Raw genomic sequence first — 26,236 nt, forward strand, 5'->3', positions numbered from 1 at the left:
ATATAAATAAACACAACAGCATTGGTTTATCAGTATTTTGTACATGTCATGTCAACTAAATATTTATTTTGCTAACCTGAATATATAATTTTATACTATACACATTGATTTATTACAGTTAAGTTTGAAACATCTGAATAGTTCTGCTTCCCTTCCCCTTCCCTTAATAACAAACATTTTTCTATCAAACAAACACTAAACATATCAAAATACCGTGTACCAAAATATACAGTCACTGCGCACGCTAAATAATGACGTCACTGGCTTGATGAAGTTTAAATTCGCGTGTACCTAACTTTTTTATTTGCGTACACGTTAGCGTGTACCTAGACACAGCGTAAAATTTCTCAATTTTTGGATAAAAATATTTTAGTTACCTAATAAAACTAGCTAGAATTCTTATGTGTACAAGGCCAAAACTTCTGTAGTTCATTTCATAGAGTTATATATTAGCATAGAGAGAGTGTCATTCAGAGCGAAGTGACGACACCATCTTTTTTATTTGGATTGGCGCTGTTTCACTCTTACACATAGTAAAGCTGCTACAGTTGTCCTCCTCTTCCGTGCCTATATTCACACTGAATGTCATCATAGATTTTCGATACAATGTGTTAGAAAGAGATGCAGCAAACCAGTCCATGAGATCTTGTCGACAGGAAGCGCGGAAGGTAGGCTCTCTCTATGTCAATATATACCTCTATGGTTCATTTACGAAAAAGAAGATTAAAGTCGTATTTGACGTTTGACGTTGACGACAGTTGACGTTTGGAATAAGCTGTCATTGTTGTTTAGTTTTGAAGTTTTGTTTTAACATTTATTTACTATTTTATTTTAGTTTGGTTTTTGGTTGATTGTTAATTTTAAGATGAAACTGTAGTGATCTTGTATCAAGGGGGAAAATATGGCACCTAGAAAGAAACGAAACAATCGGAAGAAAAAATCTCTGGACGAAAACAAAAATGAAAATGTAACAATCTCTAAAAACTTATCCCAAAAATATAATACTGAAAAGCTTAACGTAATTTGTGATGAAATAAAAGTAACTGAAGATGTAAAGAAAGTAAATATCAACAAAACTGATAAGAATTTTGTAGAAGATTCCAATGCTGTTCAGAAATCAGTATTATATTCATGCCAACTATGCTATAAAATATTTTCTTTGGAAAGAGAGTATATAAACCATAAGGAAAAGTGTTCCAATAGTAATTTTCATATAATATCAAATGTTAGGATTAATGGCACCTCTGAAACTGTAACAGAAACTATTCCTGTACAAGATGACAGCACAAATGTATCTCCCAACGGGAACTCATTATATCCATGTCGAAATTGCAGTATAGTTTTTCCTAGCGAGAATACATGCAAATCACACATGAACCAATGTAAAAAGAATAACCTGAGAGATAAAGAATTAATAAATATAAGAACCAAAGAAAGTGATAATCCAAGGTGTCAGTCTCCATATACAGGGAGTGAGAAGCTTAGTGATGTATCTCGTACAACAGAAATCAGTGAAGAACCTATGCCCAAACAACCCAAGTATGATATCTCCATTTACGATTATGATGAAATAGATTCCGAAGATGATACTCCTAAGGTACCTTCAGACACCAAGTGTAAATATTGCGAGTTTATAGCCGACAATCCAATGGAGCTTTTAAAACATAAACGAGAACTTCACACCGCAGCAAAACAGACGCTACCAGTACATGAAATCCAAAAATACTTTGATTACCCTGATAGATCATTTTGCCCTATATGTGAACAGCCAGTGAAAACGAAAAACTTCAGATCCATTTTTATTAGACATTTACTAGTTCATGCTCCCAGTATGTCTTTCCAATGTAGAATCTGCAAGAAAAGATTCAGAAGGCTTGACCATATGAAAGCACATGAAAAAAGGCATGTGCTTACCTATGCTGAACTTCAAGCTCTGCAAGAAAACGTGAATAATGATAAACCAACTGAAGATATTTTGATAGATGAATAAGAAGTCAAGGCAGTGAATATTTGATTATCTTTCATGATTAGTAACACATTGGAGATTTTCTTTTTTGTGTAGCTTATTAACCCTTTCACTGTCTAACAATGTCATTGGCATGGAAAGGGTTAAAAGCAAGTTGACTGTTGTATTTTTATGCCACGTTTACATTTTTTTTCTTTAGGTTTGTTGATTATTTTAGTTTTCATCAAAATTCACTCAATTTTATAGAGTTTGGTTTATTTTTGTGTTCTTTTTCCTATATCTTGTAACGTTTCCTATTTCTCAACTAGAATAGATTAATTTTCATTTTCTACCCAAAATACAGTCGAAAATCCAACCTCTATTTTATGAGTCTATCATTGTTTTTATTTACAAAAAATGGTACAGCTCTTACAAGAAAAGAGATATTTGGATAATTCAAAAAACAAAAATTTTATGATGCCTCGGGGATAATATGACAGGACTATGAAACAAAATCAGCTCTTCCATTTTTCCACAAAATTTTTTTAAGTTATGAGAAAATACAACGCTTCCATTCACCCCTGTATAATGCCATGCAAGCAAAATTTTTGTCTTACTGTAATAATACCAAACGATACCAATACATATAGGTACCTACAAACTGGTGCAAAAATCTTCCAGTGAGTGTATATTATTTAATATTTTTCTTCTATCTATTTCAAGTTTTGGTACTTTATCTCCATTTATTTATTTTCTTTTTAAGGTTTTTTCTATATTCGAATGATCATTTTTTTACTCAAAGTATTTCACCTGTTGGCTACCTTTTTATAACTTATTTTTCTTATTCTTTATGTAATTTTTATAATACTTATATGTATAACCTTTTTTTAAAGTTGCATCAAGAAGTAATTTATACTACTATACAGAGAGAGTCTGTAAAGTGGAATAAATTCAATATCTCAAATACTAATTGTTTTTTTGGAAAATGCTCAGACCCGTCGATTAGTATTTCAAATTGTCCTTTTTGACATTCAATAAAAATGTATACAGGGTGTCCCAATTTAGAGATGACGTCATCGTCGATTTTCTTAAATGGCAACACTGTCATTTTGATAGCTAATTTGATAGGGTTTGTAAAGTTATACATAACTGCAAAATATCAAATTTTTATTCTCTACCATTTACAAGATAAGAGAAAATAACAAAGTTATATCTGTAATTTGGAATTTATTCAATAATTAAAATACTAACTGTTTTTTTGAAAAATGCTCAGACCCGTCGATTAGTATATCAAATTGTCATTTTTGACATATAATAATAATGTATACAGGATGTCCCAATTTAGAGATATGACGTCATCGTTGATTTTCTTAAATGGCAACACTATCATTTTGATAGCTATTTTGATAGCATGTGTAAAGTTATACACATCTGAAAAATTTCAAATTTTTATTCCCTACCATTTACAAGATAATAAAAAATAACAAAGTTATGAAGAACAAAAAGTAATAAAATAATAATTGAATTTATTTATTTCAATTAAGAAAATGCTCATAACGTTGCCCATTGACAATTTGACAATAATTGAGGGCAACATTATGAGTTTTTGCTTAATTTATTGAAATAATTAAATTCAATTATTAGTTGATTACTTCTTTTTCATAACTTTGTTATTTTTTATTATCATCTAAATGGTAGAGAATACAAATTTGAAATTTTGCAGTTGTGTATAACTTTACACACCCTATCAAAATAGCTATCAAAATGACAGTGTTGCCATTTAAGAAAATCAACGATGACGTCATATCTCTAAATTGGGACACCCTGTATACATTATTATTATATGTCAAAAAGGACAATTTGATATACTAATCGACGGGTCTGAGAATTTTTCAAAAAAACAGTTAGTATTTTAATTATTGAATATATTCCAAATTACAGATATAACTTTGTTATTTTCTATTATCTTGTAAATGGTAGAGAATAAAAATTTGATATTTTGCAGTTATGTATAACTTTACAAACCCTATCAAATTAGCTATCAAAATGACAGTGTTGCCATTTAAGAAAATCGACGATTACGTCATATCTCTAAATTGGGACACCCTGTATACATTATTATTGAATGTCAAAAAGGACAATTTGAAATACTAATCGACGGGTCTGAGCATTTTCCAAAAAAACAATTAGTATTTGAGATATTGAATTTATTCCACTTTACAGACTCTCTCTGTATATAGTCTGATTTTTGTTTTTTCTGCTACTCTATTTGCTTTATAATGTGATCTTATTTTTGCATCCATTTAGTCTCTTCCCATTCTAGTCTCTGTTTTTATACTTTTTGGTATTATGGTTCTGTTTCAGGATAAACTACTTTTTTTATATGAAGATCAATAATCATACAGTTGTGTGTCAGTATTGATTAATTAAATACAGTAGAACTTTGCAAATCCGAACCCTACTAATCCGAACCCTGCTAATCCGAATGTTCGGCAAATCCGAACCAACGGAAAGTGAAAAAAATTAAAAAATTCAAGACAAAAACTTAAAAACATGTTTATTATACAGAGTAAAACTAGCAGATTGAATAATGTAGGATTAATAGAACTTCGACATTTAAAATTTGTTAAAAATGAAGACATACTTTACCTAATATATGTAGTGCTTATAAAGTTTTTTTATTGGCATAAACCAATTAGCCAGACTTACTTATACAGGTTAAACATAGACTTACTTCCATTCTCTCATAGTCAACTTTAGTCCAAAAATATTGTCCACAGTCTTACAAGAACGTTTTATGGCTCAAAATCAACGAAAATGAAAGCTTTGAATTACTAGTTAGGCTAACTTTCGGTTAATCTGAACTTTTCGGAATCCGAACAGGCTGTCCCCCCAATTAGTTCGGATTTTCGGGGTTCTACTGTATGTAGATTTTTATGTTGTCTCTTTATTGCATATTCTGCATAAAACTTCTGTTATAAAATACCAGCATTATTGCTCATCTATTCATTTTAACCTGTATTATTTATTTTAAATATTTTATATATGTAATTTAGAATTGTTATTTAACCTTCCAGTGGGCATATACTTTAATTTTTTTGTGAGCATGCACTTGTCATAAATGTTTACATCTTTTTGTAAAAAATTATGTCCTTGAATGTAAAAACACATTCACAGACATGACTGCATATGCATACATTGAACCTAAGGACCTTTCTTCTCCATTACAGTGCCGGCACACACACCAAGCTTTGAAAGGTTTCTATTTTGTTCTCCTTCAGTAGGTTCAACCTCCCCGCCATAAGTCATCTTGAAGAAAGCACTTATAACTTGAAATTGTTCTGAAGCTATAATATATTCTATATATTGAAGTAACTGTCTGAGGGTTGGCCTGACAAATTTTTCAGGGAAACACTTCATTATTTAGGATCTGCTGCTGGACAGGCCCTTTTTCCATTTCAGACTGTAGAAAAGTATAAATATATGGCTATTTCTTTGTTATTCTAGAGGCTGAGTAAACAGCACACATCATGTCTACACTATCACTCCACTGTTTGTTTGATTTTCATTAATCAATTCTTATTCATAAAGAAAAAAGTTACAAGAATATTACTAATATGCCTACTTACATTAAACAGCAAGTGTCTTAAATTTTATGAATAATTTAAATTTTGTAGATATCAAATATACTGAACAGATTTAACTGAAACCCTCAAGGTCACTTACACCGCATCAACGAGCAGCTGTTGTGTCTTCTCCTCACGGTTGCAGATAAATAGGTTTTACTGTACTTATGCATACTCCCGATACGTTATTAGTTTAGGAACACACAGAACCTCACAAACCCAAAAGCTAAATGCACATTTTTAAATATTATTATTTTAATGCACATTAAATACCATAATTCTGTATGGTATGAGTGGTGAATACAATCACATACTTTTTTTTTTGTCAAATTTACGAAAGAGCGCACACTGTAAGGTTAAATGAATATCTTTCATATTTAAATACTTTATTAGAAATGTATTTTTTGGTTGTTTTTATGATGGTTATGTTAATATTTGATTTTGTAAACTTTTCCAAGTTATTTATTGTAGTAAGTTGATCTAAATAATTATTGTTATTGTGATGTATGTTGGTGCCTTACTATATAAAGCAAAAAAAACACAAATGTCCATATAATGGTTTCCTATTCTGTGAAATAGTTGCAGAATACATTTGTTGTCATGTAACTGAAGAAGATAACAGAAAAATATCATTTAGCTCATTTAGAATTCTGGCAAAGTTAGTTATTTTTGTAGGGAGCTAAACTATTTACACTTGGTCTCCCATTTCTTTTTCATTTTGTAAATGTAGTAATCTTGTTTTCTTTAGCTCTAAATAATTTTTTATATTTATATTTTGTTTTAAAGATGTTATTGAATTCTTGATAAATAGCTCATTTGTAATCCTCCATGATTTTGTCCGTTACATGGCAAACTGAAGATGGGTGATATACGAAGATATAAGAAGAGAAATAATGAAGAAAGAAGAGTCCAAAATACTGCAAAAATTCAGAATGGGCAGATCGCCTACATAAAAAATGAAAACAGTTCTCTTGTGTATATTAGATTCGTTCTCGGAAATGAATATAGTTTGTTGTATGCCTATTTATACTAAAAATATGTTTGCTGTCAAATCCAAATTCCAAGCGGAAATGTTAAGTTTTTATTTTTCATAATTATGGGATAATATCCCCTTGTCTTTAGAAAGTTTCTATACCTAATGTGCCTTTTATTAAATCTGTTTAACAATTATTATTCTTCTATGGAGTGTATGAGGTTATTGTTATAGTTGTTAGTTAGTACTGTATTTATTAGCTTTTAGGTTATAATAAAATATAAAAGGAGAATGGAGTTTTATTTTTTAATAGTAATAAATACAGTTGAGTCCGCGAGTCTTTACCCGTGCGTCATTAATACCTGGCGAGATAAAACACATACTTTTTATCTAACATCATTCTCTTCCACGCATGAAACTCATGACAAACCAGCTGCCGTTTGTTATTAAGTTAAAACACATGTTATTTTTATGAACCATCTAGACTCAGTACATTGAAAAGAGATAGGTACAAAAAAAGACGATTCGGTATGTTTTCAAATTTTAAGCACAATTTGTTTGACGTTTCTGCTTTGTTTACTTTTGTGGCTGTCAGTCAGTTGAATTTTTTGCGGTTTTTGTCGAATTTTTGCGTTTTGAAGTTTCTTTATTTTACACAAACAATTGTTCTCACAACTAATTTGATATTGGGCTTTGAAATTTTAAGGTAAATAATTATATTTTGGCAATTAATATTTAAAACATACAAAGGTAACGTCATTCACACAGTAAAGAAATGATTGTGTTTAGATTTTCGTCAAAGTGAATAAAATAACAAAAATAAAATATGTTATTGATTTTTTTTATAAATTGTTTATTTATTTATTAATCAATAATAATAATAATAATAAAAGAATTTATTAAACTACTTCAAATGTAGCTGTAATTCTGCACAAAAATTTTGAAGCAAAACTTACATTTGACATTCTATATATTTGATAACGTCAAATTTTATAATAAAACCCGTAATCGGAACAGTAGCCACTTTCTGTCAGGCGTGAAATAGATTTCCGACTTATTTCGTATGCTTTAAATGATGACGCACGGGTAAAGACTCGCGGACTCAACTGTAGACTTCGAGGATGTGGTAAAAACTATTTTTCCCAAATGGCGTTTTTACCTTAAATCTATGGTTTTTACCAATTTTTATTGGGCTTTTCAACGCTTCTCATTTGTTTCGGGAACTTGTCAGATAATATTAATATAGGACATATACGACAAGTGCCCAAAACAAATGAAAAGCCCTATTCCAAAAATTGGGGTGCACCGTTTGGTATGAAAACTAATATCAACTTCCTAGATATAATAGCAATTCTATATCTATCTTTTCTAGCCAATACTGCAGTAGGCGAGATGATTTCCAAATAGTTTTTCAGTGGCTCTTGTTGGATCACTTTTTGAGGACAAAATTATAGTGTCATCTGTGGATGTTGTTAGTGTGTCATATTTGGACGAATTTCGGCAGTATTTAAAAGATAAAGGAATGGTCCAGTATGCTGGTGGTACCCCGTAGTCACTTATTTATGTTAAACAGATAATTCATCACCATTTGAATTTGTACAGAAATTTTGTGTACCAAACTTTTTTTAGTAGTTACACATTTTTCGCTTACTTTGATTTTATTTAGAATCTGTGACACTGTTGAATTATTTAGTTTTTAGAGTCAAAAATCCGTATTGGGTTAATGGGATCCAATTGGGTAACTGCCGTGTTTCTGATATTCTTTTTAATTTTTCCTTTTCCATGATTGCTGAAGCCTGTCAATCATTGTTGGTATCAGACTTATCAGTTTGTATACTTCCATTTTCGACAATGGTTTTCTTGGTTTGACAATGATAGGTAATTAACAACAATTTATACTAATTTTAACGAAGGGGAGGAATAACTATCTTTGTTATCGTTTTGAATTTGTAAATTGAAAGGTATAAAACGTTTTTTATAATCGACTATTAAGAACCCTTTGGTGAAAATAGTACAACAAAAATACAGAGGTACGGCTCGAATTGTTTCTTATCATAAAAGGAATTTTAACCTACGTTACTTAGCATAAACTAGTACTTTTGGGCTAACTTTTATATGCAGGTGTCAGAGGGTCGCTTCAATTATTTGTTTTTGACGGGACAGATGCTACGGGAAGGCGTTAATTGATATTAAAAGTCTACTCATTATTTTTATGACGATAACGTGGTGTTTAGGGTTTGTCAGTTCAGATATTTTGTAATAACAGGTGTGAGAGGGTCGACTCACATACATATGTAAACAATAAACAATCCTTTTCTTATATTATATAACAGGTTAAAAGGTCGTCGTTGTCTTCTGTTAGGGCAAAAACAGACGGACCTCTGTGGATCCACAAAGCAGCTTCCGATGACGGCCGTGTGTTCTTATGTGAAGTGGACGTTACACCCCAGATGAGCGACTGTCGCCGAGCATCACTGCTAGTAGCGCCCACTAGTGGCAAAACCCATCCAGACGGACCACTTTTGTAGCTGCCACAGATATTGACGAGAGTTTACACGGTGAGCACGTAAAATGAATTTTGATTCCGAAAGATTTTTAATTGAAGTACAAAACAGACCGGCTATACGGCATACAAGAACCCGAGGGTAGAGTTATAGGGCATTGAAAGGAAAAGCATGGGACGAGATCTTTGAATTATTTGTTCCTGATTTTAAAGAAGGTAGCCCTATCGAAAAGAATAAATCCGGTAAGCAATATTTTCTCTATTTACATTTACATTTTATTATACATTTTGACGAGGAAGGAGACCTTCCTCGTCTGAATCCATCATTGAACTGAACAAAACAAATACTCACAATATTATAAAAATGTATACCATTTCATACCATACCATGAATAAAAATGGTATACATTTTTATTTTATAGTCGTATTACTCCGTAGGTGCATTTTCCGTTGGAACTTTACCGAGCTGCAGACGGGGGATGTGAATTGCATAGTGTAGAATTCCTTCCCTTTGTCTTCACTGCAGCATTCATTTGGCTTGCAAATTGTAGAAGCCTTGGAGGTGTCACCAGGGAAATGTACCAATAGGTTTTCAATTTAAAAATCTTTTAGTAATATTTTTAATATTTTCAATATTATTAATTTTGCTATTAGGATTGAAAAGTAACTTCATCTTTCAATTGCCAGATGACGCTAGTCACCTAATACCTTCACTTCGGTTGCAATGAGTGGGAGAAACTCTCGACGCTAGTCAATTAGGGTATGGAGAACAGTGCCTACGTTCTTTCCGATGAGGCTCCAATAAGAGCCGAAAATCGCGATTCAGAGGACTGGACTGCGCTCCGTATTCTAATTGAAAAGTAAGATTGTTTTGCCTTCGCATTGCAACTGAATAAAAATGGTATACATTTTTATTTTATTTTCTAGTCGTATTACTCCGTAGAGTAATAAGGTGCATTTTCCGTTGGAACTTTACCGAGCTGCAGACGGGGGATATGAATTCCATAGTGTAGAATTCCTTCCCTTTGTCTTCACTGCAGCATCCATTTGGCTTGCAAACTGTAGAAGCCTTGGAGGTGTCACCAGGGAAATATACCAATAAGTTTTCAATTTAAAAATCTTTTAGTAGTATTTTTAATATTTTCAATATTATTAATTTTGCTATTAGGATTGAAAACTAACTTCATCCTTGAACTCACAATATTGTTTGTTTATTTATGTTAAATAGTGTGGTCTCATCCTAGGCCAAAAAAGGTTTTATTATTTGTTGTAGAAAACAAAACGATAAGAATCAGTTAAAAGGGGGTTGCAAGTTAACATGTTTAGATATATTTAATGTCATCATCTCCTTAAAACAGAACCTCTTTCACGCAGTTGTAAGGTTGGGAATCTTACTATTTGTGTGTTTTTTGTATTGAAAATTATATCAAACTATTTTACGGCTGTAGGATACCAGATTTGCTGGTTGATTTTTATGTGCTTTTTTGTGTGATATAAGTGCTTTTGTCTGGTTTTTCTTAATTCCATTCATGGAGTTTATTGGTATTTTTTCAAAAGAGTTGAAATTTTATAAAATATTTAAAACTATGGACATTATAAACACTGACTTTGACGAACACACTTTTTAAAAAAATTATTAGCAGGCAAGTTTTTAATCATTTGAACAAACTTACTTTTTTTCTCATTCATTACATAAAACGCCGCACCCTTCCAAACGATCCACTTCGCAGGGTAGTCGCCGGCGCTAGAAAATCGCCTGTTTCAGCCACTCTATGGATGCAGAGTGGCCCGTCTGGTTTTGCCCTTAAAATTATTTGATCGTGGACAGACAAAAGGCTATGGATACAGTTTTTTTAGTGATTCATCTACATTTACATAAAGTTTAAATAAGGTTGATAACAGGCAGTATCCTTGTCGAAGTCGTTTATCGACTTTTTCTGAGAAATTTTGTCCGACTTTCTACATTCATTGTTTATGTGTTATACAGGGTGTTTCATTAATAATTGTCCATATAGTAACTGGAGAAACCTTAGCACAAAATACGAGGATTTAACCTAAAACGCTTGAATAAAATGTGGTTCCTTACTGAGTTACAGGGTGTTTTATCTAAAAATTTAAAAACTATTTTTGCTCAGCATTTTTAAACTATTCGACGTAACCTTTTCATACTTGTCAGAAAGTGCGACTACTATAAACCCTACTAAATTATGATAAACAAACGTTTATAGCTACTACCAGAGGCGTACGGCAGGGGATAGTGAATGGTTGACTCGTCTCAAATTCTACGCCACTGGAGGAATTACTATTTTATTGCCATTTTTAGATTCTCCAATACTTTCAACGTACATAATGTACTCTTCATTCGTAACGATCAAGTCATTAGTTTTCGAGATATTTGAAGTTAAATATGAAACGGCCCAGTTATTTTGATTAATTTACGATATGATTCATATGATTAAAATTTAAAAATTGTTTGTACCCAGTACTTTAAAACCATTTGGCGTATCCTTATCATCCTTGGCAGAAAGTGTAGGTACTGTACACCCTACTAAATTAAGATAAACAAACGTTTCTAGCTACTTCCAGAGGCGTACGACAGGGGATAGTGGCTGGTTGACCGTTCCCAAATTCTACGCCACTGACGAAATTGCTATTTTAGTGTAATTTTTTGATTTTCCAATACTTTTTATATAAATAATATACTCTTCATTCGTAACGATAAACTGATTGGTTTTCCAGATATTTGAAATTAAAAATGAAGCGACACAATACATTAATCAAAATAACCGTGTCGTTTCATTTTTAACTTCAAATATCTCGAAAATTAATGACTTTATCGTTACGAATAAAGGGTATAATATTTTCATAGAAAGTATTGAAGAATCCAAAAATTGAACTAAAATAGCAATTCCGCCAGTGGCGTAGAATTTGGAAAGGGTCAACCATTCACTTTCCCCCGTCGTACGCCTCTGGTAATAGCCAGAAACGTTTGTTTAACATAATTTAGTAGTTTGTACAATACCTATACTTCCTGCCAAGTATGAAAAGGATACGTCGAATAGTTTTAAAATTCTGAGCAAAAATAATTTTTAAATTTTTAGATAAAACACCCTGTAACTCAGTAAGGAACCACATTTTATTTAAGTGTTTTAGGTTAAATCTTCGTATTTTGTGCCAAGGTTTCTCCAGTTATTATATGGACAATTATTAATGAAACACCCTGTGTAGTCCGTGATTTTCTATTGCTTAAGGCTATCGGTACATAATTCGCAAATATTCTACGGCTATCCCTACTGTTTCTGTCTTTGCTCGGTAAATTACGTGTAATAAAATTAACACTGGTATGGATATGTAAACATTACTAGAATGTCATTCTACTTGAAAATGTCATCATTAATTTAAAGAGATGGCTTTTGAATGTTCTTGGATAACTGTTATTTGTATAATTGAAAATTATTAATTCAGTTAATAAATGTGATTATTTCATTCATAGGAGATTCTGACCAATAGAAAGCTACAGAAATGCAAATTAAGGTGATAATTTTTGATTATTTCATTCATAGGAGATTCTGACCAATAGAAAAAGCTACAGAAATCTAAATTAAATCGATAATTTTTGATAATTGCCCGTCGTTAAGTATATTACGTCAGATGCCCTTCGTTGCTACGAAAAAATACTATCAGTGACATTAATGACAAATGTTTTAAAAATTATAAAAGTGATGACTTTCAACCGTCAAATACATATTTATAACAACTGTGTGTTTAATTGTACTAATTTGTACTTACATAAATTACAATAAAATTTTGGTTTTGAACAGTTTTATTCATCATGAAATAATCGCAACAAATTGCACTCGATCTCTAAAATTAATATAGAATTTTTGCCCTCGTGACACTTTGACATAATTTCACTCGCCTTAGGCTCGTGAAATTAAAACTGTCAAAGTGTCACTCGGGAAAAATTCAATAATTTTAGAGCTCTTGTGCAATTACTACTGATAATATCCCGTCGTCAAGTATATTACGTCAGATGCCCTTCGTTGCTACGAAAAAATACATTCAGTGACATTAACGACAATTAATGTTTTAAAAGTTATAAAAGTGATGACTTTCAACCGTAAAATATTTTATATCAACTGTGTGTTTAACAGTATTAAATTATACTTACATAAATAAATTACAATAAAATTTTGGTTTTGAACAGTTTTATTCATGAAATAATCGCAAAAAATTGCACTCGATCTCTAAAATTAATATAGAATTTTAGAGCTCTTGTGCAATTACTACTGATTATTTCATTCATAGGAGATTCTGACCAATAGAAAGCTACAGAAATCTGAATTAAATCGATAATTTTTGATAATTGCCCGTCGTTAAGTATATTACGTCAGATGCCCTTCGTTGCTACGAAAAAATACATTCAGTGACATTAATGACAATTAATGTTTTAAAAATTATAAAAGTGATGACTTTCAATCGTCAAATATTTATAAAAACTTTGTGTTTAATTGTACTAATTTGTACTTACATAAATAAATTACAATAAAATTTTGGTTTTGAACAGTTTTATTCATGAAATAATCGCAACAAATTGCACTCGAACTCTAAAATTAATATATAATTTTAGAGCCCTTGTGCAATTACTACTGATTATTTCATTCATAGGAGATTCTGACCAATAGAACGCTACAGAAATCTGAATTAAATCAATAATTTTTGATAATCTCCCGTCGTTAAGTATATTACGTCAGATGCCCTTCGTTGCTACGAAAAAATACATTCAGTGACATTAATGACAATAAATATGTTTTAAAAATTATAAAAGTGATGACTTTCAATCGTCAAATATTTATAAAAACTGTGTGTTTAATGGTACTTACATAAATAAATTACAATAAAATTTTGGTTTTGAACAGTTTTATTCATGAAATAATCGCAACAAATTGCACTTGACCTCTGAAATTAATATAGAATTGTTGCTCTCGTGACACTTTCGACATAATTTCACTCGCCTTCGGCTCGTGAAATTAAAACTGTCAAAGTGTCACTCGGGAAAAATTCAATAATTTCAGAGCTCTTGTGCAATTACTACTGATAATTTTTTCACTAAGTATGTATGTATTCAGTAATTGTAATAATTTATATGTACAACAAAAACTAATAATCAATCGAGAAAAGAGGAAAAGTGATTTATCAAATACACTATATATCAATATTATTTAATCAACAACTCAAAATATTCCCGATTCCATGTCAAATATTTAAAATTGTCACTGTCTGACTGACAATATGCTGACAATATTATATTCGACTGAGTGCGTTGTAAGACAAAGATAGATTTGGAAAATATTACCACAGACATTGTGTTCATTTTTTTCGAATCCTGAAAAAACCAATAAATATTTTTGAAAAATTTAAACGCAGAATAAAAGACTAAGTTATTACCGAGGGCCGAAAGTCCCTTAGAATAAATAAAAACTTTATTTTGAATGAAACATTTGAAATTAAAAATCACACTAAATTTTCTCTTAGTTTTTTACCCCTGGAACTTATTAAAATAAACATTATCAGTGATTTTCGGCCCTCTCTAATAACGTAATTATGCGTTTAAATTTTTCCAAAATACTTATTAGTTTTCTCAGGATTCGAAAAAAAAAATGAATCCCCATTTGAATAACATTGCAGCCGAAAATACGTACCCATCCTCTTAAAAAAACTACATTATAAATAACATACTAGCTTGTCTTTATTCTAACATTTTTACAGGGTCATTCGCCAAAGAAAATAGTAAATTTTAAATAACAAAACATTGGCACTATACAAATATAAACATATTAAAAAAAACATTTAAAGACATACTTATTGCAATGGACCAGCGTTTCCCAACCGGTGGGTCGCGACCCACTAGTGGGTCGCGGGCGGATTTCAGGTGGGTCGCGGCGAGGCTCTTACAGCAGCTGAATAACGTATATGTATATGTGTAACTATCATCATGGGTGCGGGATGGGTCGCGAATATGAAAAAATATCAGAAGGTGGGTCGCCAGACATAAAAGGTTGGGAACCACTGCAATAGACTATAATATAATATATTCTCATTTAAGAAAAAGCACGCTTAAACCATTACACGTGAACAGATCATAATCCTCGAATACACGACGAGGTACTACTCGCCTGTTATCGTAGTACCAGCTTTCTCAGAGAGTCATTAATATTCAAGAGATATACATACCTGTTTTATGAAATGATCCCTTATTTATGTAATTTCACATCTCGAACCATAGCACCGAGTCTTTTAGATAGCTGGTACCACTATACTCCCACCACCACTATATTACGATACTGCTGGAAAGGTGATCATGCTATATTCTTGAATTTCTCGCACTTTTTGCGAATATATTATGTTAGAGAATATCCAATAAGTACAACTTTCCAAAGTTTTTAAAGATCTTATGTCCAAAACATATTTAGACAAATCTTCATACAAAAGAGCCTTAAAATTATAATAAAGATTATACAAAGTAAGAATTTCACAGCATTCGTTATCAACAAAAGATAAATTTTTGAAAATATCTTTAGGAAAAATAATAGCATTCCAATTGTATATGAAAAAAGTGAATCTGAAAATTTCACAAACTCTGAATTTAATATAAATCTAGTATCTTTAATATCTGTGATATGGTATCAAGATTGTAATACCTGCAGTGGGTGATAAAGTTAGAGTCACCTGATAAAATTTGACTTTTTGTTTAAAAGAAGCTACTATACATAAACAGCAAAGTACATATTATATTTATATGTATATTATTGAGCTGTTACACTTTGTGAAATAACAATAAACTCTTGTGATGTTAATGTCCAGCTGACATACCAGCTCTTGTGATGTTAATGTCCAGCTGTCATACCACCTCTTCGGGGGAATCTTCCTAGTATTGAGTTTGTTTTTTGTCGATTTCGCGATCGATTCTTCGTAGATCTATTATGTCGATATGATCTCTCCATTCGAGGCGTCGCACAGTGGTTCCAAATGCTGAAAACGTGGTCATGAGGCGAAAAAAGGAATCACTATTTAGGGATTTTCATGTTTACAGTTGTTTTCTCATACTATTGTAGAGTCCTAAAACGCTGGTATGAGGATCAAACTGAATGTATTCTGGTTCACAACTCAGGAACAAGTGGGCCATGTCCGGGGTCATTTTGGCCGACAGAGAAAGTGAAAAAGAACGCGCATATTTAAAACGCTGTAAAACGTTTTGCAGTTTATCAATTTTATCGCTGTAAAGCAGATACTTCTTTTTTAAGTATGTAGTAATGTAAGATGTAACTTAAATCAACAATTATTAACATTAAATGCCTTAAATTTGTTAATGCATAAATAGTGAAAATATACTTGAATTATTAAAATTTTGTAAAGATGCATTCAAAAAGTACAAAATTCTGCATAATTCTGCGACTAATGTTTATTAGTCTTAAAATATATAGTAAGGAGATACAGAATTACTTTGGTTTAGCTGCCTATAACTGCCTATGCATTGCTGGCAGTTGTTTGAATACACAAGTGGGAAATGACGCATATTACATGATTCTGGCGATTGTTGAGTATGTATGGGCAGTTGTACATAAGTAATGGGTTCTGAATATTGTACTTCATAAATAAAATGTATTGGTAATCAGCAGTTTCAAAAGTCATTTATAATATAACATTTTAAACAAAAATGCGGCTAAAATAAAATTTTCGAATTTCTTTCGTCCATATTGGATCCGCCATTTTGTAAAAAAAAAGTAATGTTAGATTTGTTATCAGCGACCTTAACCTACCAAATTTGACAAAAAATTTTCCTTTTTTATTGATATTTTCAATTTCTCTCCACCATGTTGGATCCGCCATTTTGATTTTCAGAAAAAATAATACCAGATTCGTAGTCAGCGATACCAAAAACCCTTTAAGAACGAAAGTAATTCCAAAATGTATAAACAATATACGCTTTTAAAGGTTCATGACCACCTTTTCAGCATTTGGAACCACTGTGCGTCGCACAGTGGTGAATTTCGCCGAAAACCTGGCCAAAATGTAAAAATCTAAGTTTATAGGTATACCCTGAGAAATTTTATATGAACCTTGCTCTGTAGGTTTTTGAGAATCATAAACGGCCGTTAAGGGTAGAAAAATACAAGCAGATCATACATCGGCGCCCATCTAAAAATTTTTTAGGGGAGGGGCCAGACGTGAAGATGTTGCACATTACATTTTGTATACTTTGGATGACAATATATTATAGTTTAAAGCAACAGAAAGGCTAGGGGGCCGTGGCCATGCCCATGGACATGGGCATGGCCACGGCCTCAAACTAAATATTCCTCAAACAATCATCTGCAGCCAAATGCATTCTTAGCGGAATTTTTCATTTTAAAGAAATATAAACATGCTGGAGAATTTGTACATGAAAAGACTTTAATGTTATATGGTCAGTTAATAAAGTAAGAACAAAATATGAAGCATCTGATCCAGTAAATTTACAGTTTTTTTACACAAGAGCCGCCGTTTTTTGTTATTTTTTTGCTTTCTTCTTTTTCTTAATATTTAAGTCCTTTTACTCTTATGTATAATCCTGTTTTTGCTTCCTTACTTTTATATTTTTTAATAATTTTGGTCGTGTGAGCCAAAAATTTAAATTTTTTAAAAATGAAATGCATAAACGAAACTTTGTGTTAAGAAGTCACACATTGGTAGGTAATAATTATAATTAATCGGATCCATTTACAAAACAATTAAGATGTATTAAGAGTTGACCTACCTATTTTTGGCTTCTTAATATAAAGTATCGTTTATGTATTTTATTAAAAAAAGGCAAAATTTTTGGGCTCACACGACCAAAATTATTAAGAAATATAAAAATAAGAAGACAAAAAGATAGACCTATACATAAAGGTAAAAATGACTTAAAGATTAAAAAAAAAAGAAGAAGCAAAAAAAACAAAAAACTGTGGTTCTTGTGTAAAACAAAACTATAAATTTTCTGGATCAACTGCTTCATATTTTGTTCTTACTTTATTAACTGACCATAACATTAAAGTCTCTTAATGTAGAAAATCTCCAGCATGTTACAGTTTTTTAAAATGAAGAATTCCGCTAAGTTTGCAACTTGTTGCAGATAATTTCTTGAGGAATATTTATATACATATTGAATTATTTATTAAGCAAAAAATATTTGCTGACCAAAGCTGACTTTTTTATTTTTCCCATTTTACAACTTGGTAAACAGAAAACGATTCAAGATTCTTGCCATCATTTTGTAAATATGTTGTAAATAAAGTTTATGTTAGGAAAAAGAATCTCAAAAGTATATTGAAATACTCCACTTACCTCAAGAAATGGACAGAAAGATAAAATAACAAAATAATACACGTCTATAGTTTTAAACGAACACCTAACAATGCCTCAATTTATAACACTTTAATTTTATTCGGTCCGCTTTCGTTCAATCCCAACTTTACACTAATATAAATATGTGATATGCTTGTATTGTTCTACGCACAACGGCCGTTTATGATCCTCCGAAACCTACAGAGCAAGATTCACATAAAATTTCTCGGAATATATAAACTTAAATTTTTGCATTTTGGCCAGGTTTTCGTGACTGTGCGTCGTGCTCGTGTCCATCTCACCGCTGCCTGCACTCCAGTTTCTCTTAATGTATCCTCTTTCTTATTCTATCTGAGAGAAATTCTTATGGTTCTTAGTATTTTCATTTCTGTAGTTCTTATCAACCTTACTGGAAGCGAAGTTTCATCTATTGTTTTAGTACTGGTCTTACACATGCTTTATAGATCAACGTTCTACACGCTTTATATAGTGATGAATGCACTAAGAACTAAATAATAATTACTAAAGAAGTAAAAATCTTCCTTTGTAGATGGTATATAATTTATTTAAAAAAATTTTCTATAAAAGATCCAAGTTGGACTTAAAGTGGGTACATCACTGGTACGATACAAACAAACGTTTTCGGACTAATCAGTCCATCATCAGGTTAAAGTCTAAAATAAGTAAACCACTGTATAAGAATGACAAAGTTAAAATGAATCAGTTTAAATTAATAATAACCTAGAATTATTTATGATAACTCTGTGACTATTGAAAACGAAAATTTTGCCAACAAGGTAATGACGTCACTTGTTCAAAAAGAAGAAAAGAATAAAGAAAAACTGAAGAAAATAAAAGAAAAATTTTAAGTAAGATGAATATAAGGTAAAAGTATTAATACTTAAATATGGAGTTTGACTATTGTGGTATGGAATTTCAGTTAGTTTAAAAATGACAGAATTGAATAAAATTAGGAGTATAACTGGTTGCCTGAATTTATATACTCATATGTACTGTACTCATATGACTGTATGTAAAACTCCATATTTAAAATACGAGTACTTTTACCGTATATTCATCTTACTTAAAAAATTTCTTTTATTTTCTTGTTTTTCTTTATTCTTTTCTTCTTTTTGAACAAGTGAGTCATTGCCTTGTTGGCAAAATTTTCGCTTTCAATAGTCATAGAATTATCATAAATAATTCTAGGTTATTATTAACTTACAACTGATTCATTCATATTCATTTATTTAATAGTTAATTAAATTCAATCTTTTAGAATTCGTTTACATTCTTATAATATAAAATAACTTTGTATACATAAAATTCCCTACCTATAAGGTCTTGTCAATAGTCTTTCAATGTCAAATTTCAATCAGTCCGTTTCCTACTGTTTTCAACATAACCATTTAGTTTGAAGCCAAAATGAAGACTCCAATTTGGGTTAATTACACTTAAATCTGGTAACATCGACTTATTGTCACTCTCGATGTAGCCGAAATGGCTTATTTTTTATACTGGTAAGGTCATTCGACCTACCACAGTAACTAGTTTCAACTACTTTGGATCTGGAGTAAATAACCACATGTTTTAATTTTTCCTAACTTTTTAACATTCAAAATTTAACTTTGTCATTTTTATATAGTGGTTTACTTATTTTAAACTTTAACCTGATGATGGACTGATTAGTCCGAAAACGTTTGTTTGTATCGTACCAGTGATGTACCCACTTTAAGTCCAACTTGGATCTTTTATAGAAAAATTTTTATATAAATTATATACCATCTGCAAAGGAAGATTTTTACTTCTTTAGTAATTTTTATTATGTATACAGCCAATGAGAGGGATTCTTTCCTTTTTATAAAACTAAATAATACATTGCGAAATAAAAAGAGATGAAAGAGCCAGTAGAGGTGGGAAATTATCAATAGAAACCTATAAATTTACATTATATTCATAGTTTCCCACCTTTAGACGTATCGAAGGAATATTTCAACTAAAACTTGCACTGTTACAGCGGTAGTTGCCAAACTCCTCCGATATGTCTAAAGGTGGGAAACTATCAATATAATGTAAATTTATAAGTTTCTATTGATAATTTCCCACCTCTGCTATTGGCATTCTTTTTTATATTCACAACGTATTATATTTTCTGTCTTTTACCCTAAGAAGTTTCTCTAGGGTTAAGACTCAAAATGGTTTATTTTAGGCCGTTTGAAAAATTTGTAAAGTGATGCAATAAAATATAGACGTACCTGTATTTTATAGCTTTGTTCTAGATAATTTTTAAGCAAAACCTTCGATTTTAGCAGATGACTCTAATATTTTGAGCCTCTATACGACCCACTATGTCTGATATTGGAATATATCTTCAGTCCATTCGATATTTCTTTAATACTGTTCTTACGTTTATATAAAAATTTGAACACTCGACCAAAAATGTCTGTATAATTCAAAGTTAACTACAAAAATCTTTTATTTTTGCAGATACTGTGCAGGGAAATCTGAGACAAAATAGGGTTTGCACAATCTGACACGAGCTTTTAAAAATAATGTCACTTTAACAGTAAAAACCAGTTTTACACCAAATCTCAGTTCAATTCCGCCACAACACAACTCTTTAAGGGACACAAATGTTTTCAATGGCTGAATCACAGCACGCGTTGTTTCATTTAGTGACACTTTTAACAAATCAGTGATAATAGTCTAATCATGTGCTGGTAATGAACTTGGGGGGCATGTGGCCTGTGTCTCCTAGTATTCTAAGGATGCATCTACCGCTTGGTGTGATGGTGATCCAAGTTATACTACCATGGTTCAAGGCTATTCTCAGCCATGCCTCTGCAGGAAACTGGAGGGCTCTGGAAAATAAAGAATGAATTACTTATTTTTAAGATACATGCTGTAACGGATCGAATTTATTTATTTAGCGTATGGCTTAAGTATATCACAGAATATATTTAGATTTATGCATTATACAATGCATCACAAACAGATGTCCAATTTTTTTATATATTCGATTGACCCTTCGGTTGCCATTACAAAGTCTATAGGGTCGCCTGTGTATGCTCTGCGTGGGCAGTCCTGAACAATGTGACTGATCGTCTGTCTTGCAGCGCCGCAGTCACAATAAGGCGAGGGGAGTTTACCCCATCTGTGGAGGGAGTCGGCGCATCTTCCACAGTTTGTTCGAATTCGATTAAGGGCTGCCCAAATCTTACGGGGACGTTCAAATTCGCCAGGTTTCCCTATGATGTCCGGTAGACTATGGTAATGTGGATCTGTCCTACTCTCCCAATCTTCTCTCCATCGGGTATTTAAGTCAAAGTTGGATTGCTGCAGCGCTTGAGCAGATTGTAGAGGGGGTAACCTGGATCGGAGACGGTTTCCAAGAATATCGGGGATGTCGTTGTGGACTAGAAGCTGGCGACTGTCCATTATTTTGTTATATTCTTTAACCAATGCATGTTCGCGGCGTAGGTTGGGTGGTGCTATATTACTAAGGCAACAATTACTAAGGTAGCCACATTGTAGGGGTGGGCTTAATTGTGCCTGTTATCATACGCATAGTACGGTTTAGTTGGGTGTCGACCAGGTGGGTATGCCTGCTATTTAGCCACACTGGAGCACAGTATTCTGCCACCGGATATATCAGGCCAAGAGCAGAGGATCTTAATGTTGATGCTGTGGACCCCCATGTAGTGCCGCAGAGTTTCTGTATTATATTGTTGCGTGTTTTCAATTTTGCTGCTATTTTCGTCAGGTGTTCTCTGAATGTGAGCGTTCTGTCTAGAGTAACCCCAAGGTATTTCGGGTATTTATTGTGTTTTAACAGCTTGTTATTAAAATACACTCGCAATTCTCTGTTTGCCAACTTGTTGTTTAGATGAAAAGCTGATACTTCAGTTTTTGTAGTACTTGGCTGTAGTCTCCATTTCTTAAGGTATTCGCTGAGGATGGATAAGTCATTCGTGAGAGTGATTTCTGTAGTTTCTAAAGATTGGTGGCTTGTTGCAAGGGTCCAGTCGTCAGCATATCCAAACTTCCGAGATTCGGTTTCAGGCACGTCAGCAATATAGAGGCTGAAAAGTAAAGGGGCAAGGACAGAACCCTGTGGAAGACCATTGTTAAGTTTCATCTGTCTACTCGTCTCCTTTCCCATTATAACCTGGAAGGCTCTGTTGGTCAGCATGTTGTCAATGAGGTTAATTATCTTTCTGCAGGGGATAATGCGGGCCAGTTTATATATTAATCCCTGTCTCCAAACAGTATCATATGCTGCTGTTAGATCTATAAATACTGTTGCTGTCTTTTGTTTCTTTTTAAAACTAGCTTCTATAAAAGTTGTTAATGACAGCACTTGGTCCGTACAGCTTCGATGAGGGCGGAAGCCAGCTTGTTCAATAGGGACATTTTCTAGTATCCTGTGACTAATTCTGTTGAGGAGAAGCTACGGATCGAAAAGTCGATGTGTTACGTTTTGTCTAAATTTTGATTATTTTAAAAATCAAATGTTAATGATTTGTTAATAAAATCTCCGATATTGGGACCGTGCAAGTTCGGAAAAGCGACACCTGGTTTCTACGCTCTGCACTTTTATTCGCACTTTTAATTATATTGGCCAATCATATGGTCCTGGTTACTGGATAATTGTCAAGGCCATAATCCAAAAAAATAATAAGAAGAAAAAATAAGATTTAGGTTATGTTATTAAAACGTAAACAATTGTATGTAGTAAATAAAATTAGTTATTAAAATGCAGTACTGCAAGCAAAATACAATTAATTAAATTTACCTTTATATAATAATTGCATATCATATCAATATTGTGGAGCAATATTTAATTTTTCTTCTTAAAAGACAATAGGTATGAAATAAACGTCAATTTGACAATTTCTATTGACAATATGAATTATTTAAGAAAGTTACAATATTTCTCCGCTATTCGCGCACGATCGTTTCGCGTATCCCTTCCGAGTACTTGCACACCGCGAATACAGGGTGTAATATATGTGGTGCCACTGTCGGGCAACCAACATGACATGAGCCTGGTGGTAACATAACCTGTCATTATAGGGGGCAGTCAACATGGGAATGTGTCATGAAAATGATCACAATAAAAGGTCTTGAATCAAACATATTCTATTTATTCATCTTTATACCCTGGCAGGTTTACCAGGATATTACATGGTGTCAGGTGTTTATTCGGGCTAAATGTACTAGTTTTATACATTTTGTGATTATATTTTGTGACTAATATGGAGAATTTGTGTCGACCTCCTGAACCGTTGACCCTAGATGGAAATACAGCGGCAAACTGGAAAAGATTTTCACAAAAGTTTGAGTTATTCTTGACAGCCACAGGATTGCTGGATAAGCCAGAAGCACAGAAGATAGCCGTATTCTTGAACCTTGTCGGCGATGAAGGACTGGAACTTCACAATAGCTTTACATACACAGAAGAGGAAGGGAAAAAACTAGAATCAATCATAAAGAAATTCGAAGATTACTGCTCGCCGACTGCTAATTTAATATTTTAACGATTTAAGTTCAATAGTGTAATGCAAGTCAAAGGCCAAACATTTGACAACTTTCTCACAGAGCTGAGAAAGGTAGTAAAAACTACTAGTTACCAAGACCAAGATGAAATGGTAAGAGATAGAATAGTAATGAGTATATGGGACAAAAATACCCAAGAAAAACTACTAAGAGAACCAAAACTAACATTAACAAAGGCTATTGAATTCTGTAGGGGAGTTGAGGTCAGTAAATCACAATCCAAAGCTCTTCAAAGTGAACTAGGGGTTAATGCATTGAGAAGTAAGCCATCATCATCGTCAACGCCTAATTTAAACCAGAGCAGTTGCCATAGATGTGGATACAAACACAAGAAAAATGCAAATTGTCCAGCTATTGGTAAGAGTTGTGCCAAAGCCAAAAGCCAAATCACTTTGCTGCAGTATGTAAACATGATGAAAAGAAGAAAGAAAAGAATAGAAGCTGGAAACAAAAAAATGTGCACTTGGTAGAGAAAGAAGGCAACAGTAGTGACAGTGATAGTGTATGTGATGTACATTTCCTAAGTTCAATAAATGTAATAGATTCAGTAGATTCAACATGTAGAAAAAGTGAAAGTGTTTGGAAGCAAAAGATAAACATAGGACACAGTGATGTAGAATTTAAACTAGACACGGGTGCTGAAGTAAGTGTTTTGCCATATTATGTTGTAAAAAACCTGAAATTAGATAATAAACTAGAGAGAACATCAGTAACCCTGTAATCTTTTGGTAGTCCAGATTTCAAAATTAAACCTTGTGGAGAGATTAAGTTATTATGCAAAGCTAATAAGTGTGAAAGTATTATTAAATTTATTGTTGTTGATTTAGATAACCAAATACCCTTATTGGGGCTACAACGGCGTTTAGAACTAAAATTAATAAAACGGTTAGCTTATGTAGGACAGGGTGTGGATGTTGTTTTTAGTTCGTTAGATAACGTAAAAAAAGCAGTATAATTCAGTTTTTGATAGTTTAGGAGAATTTCCTACTGAGTACCACATAACCTTAAAAAGCAATTCTAAACCGTATGTTCAGCCCCCCAAGAGGGTACCTATATCACTTCATGATAGACTCAGACATAAATTAAAACAACTTGAAGATCAAGGTGTCATTGAAAAAAAGAATGTGTGTACTTTGTACGCACGTAAGAAGTTATACTTCTATTATATGATTTAAACGAAATTAATATACTTTTTATTTATATTTTATTTAAATATTAAACTAATTTATACTTACTACTTCTCAAACATTTTTATTAAAACAGTGCCAAAAATTAAAATAATAAAAGAATAAAACAAGCACAAACACATTAAAAATGCCACAAATGATTTCTGAACATTAATTGTCGGAAATTTTTTTAACTAAATACGTATTTTCTGAAAATAAAATTATATAATAAATATACAATCATAAAATGTATAAAAAAAATAAAAAAATAAAAGTTTTTATTGGGATTCGAACCAGCTATCAGCGCGGTTGGTATATTGGGGTTCATTTGCCTTAAACGCTTCGCCACGGAGGCAATGTGTCATTATGTGCGAAGATCGACTAACTAAACGGATTAAGCTTTTGACATTTTTGAATTAAATTAAATTATTTTGATTTTGAATTGAAATGATTTAGAATTGAAAAAAATACAACAAAACATAGAGGAAGAAAACAATATATTAGGTGAACATTGATAGAAATTTTGATGGTAATCAAATTATGTAAATAAAAGTATTACATATTTTGGTAGGTTCAAATAGGTAGGTACCTATGAGACATTTACAATTATTACGTACCTGTTGCTTTTAAAAACTATTTAAATGTCACTACAATTATAAACTTTTTTGTTTCTGTCCTCACAACAACAAAACTAATATATTATACATTTGTTTACCTTCATATTGAACAATTATTTATTATTGACAGATCATTTCAACACCCAATCAGAGCCCGTATAACGACTAATACCATACTGTCGGTGTGCGCATGCGCGCATATCAATATAAATTCACCCTCAATCTCAATCGCGCCTAAAGAAGTATAACTTCAAAAATAGAAAAACCAACTGAGTGGCTGAACCCATTAGTAATAGTTGAAAAGAAAAATGGCGATTTAAGGTTGTGTCTGGATCCTCAACGTTTAAATAATGCTATACAACGAGAACACTTTTTAATACCTACAGCTGAAGAAATTGCAGTCAAGTTGTGTGACAAAGAATACTTCACTGTCTTAGATATGAAAGATGGCTATTTTCAAGTCAGGATAGATGATCAAAGT

At 32.1% G+C, this 26,236-nt stretch overlaps 2 protein-coding genes across 3 annotated transcripts in view; one reads left to right on the forward strand and one right to left on the reverse strand.

The window, feature by feature from the left end:
* Positions 1 to 759: 759 nt before the first annotated feature.
* LOC126881618 (PR domain zinc finger protein 5-like) lies at positions 760 to 3,106 on the forward strand. Its single transcript, XM_050645985.1, has one exon. It carries the CDS (start codon positions 902 to 904, stop codon positions 1,988 to 1,990), a length of 1,089 nt encoding a protein of 362 aa, XP_050501942.1. The 5' UTR covers positions 760 to 901; the 3' UTR covers positions 1,991 to 3,106.
* Positions 3,107 to 14,778: 11,672 nt separating this feature from the next.
* LOC126881619 (serine/threonine-protein phosphatase PGAM5, mitochondrial) overlaps positions 14,779 to 26,236 on the reverse strand; it is a 46,393-nt gene continuing 34,935 nt past the window's right edge. For both annotated transcript variants that reach the window (XM_050645987.1, XM_050645986.1), the window contains exon 7: positions 14,779 to 21,274. In XM_050645987.1, the coding sequence (XP_050501944.1) occupies positions 21,124 to 21,274 (151 nt within the window). In that variant the 3' untranslated portion in view covers positions 14,779 to 21,123. The remainder of the gene's footprint in view (positions 21,275 to 26,236) is intronic.

The sequence above is a fragment of the Diabrotica virgifera genome, chromosome 3, assembly GCF_917563875.1.
Source record: "Diabrotica virgifera virgifera chromosome 3, PGI_DIABVI_V3a".
Classification (NCBI taxonomy): Eukaryota; Metazoa; Arthropoda; class Insecta; order Coleoptera; family Chrysomelidae; genus Diabrotica; species Diabrotica virgifera.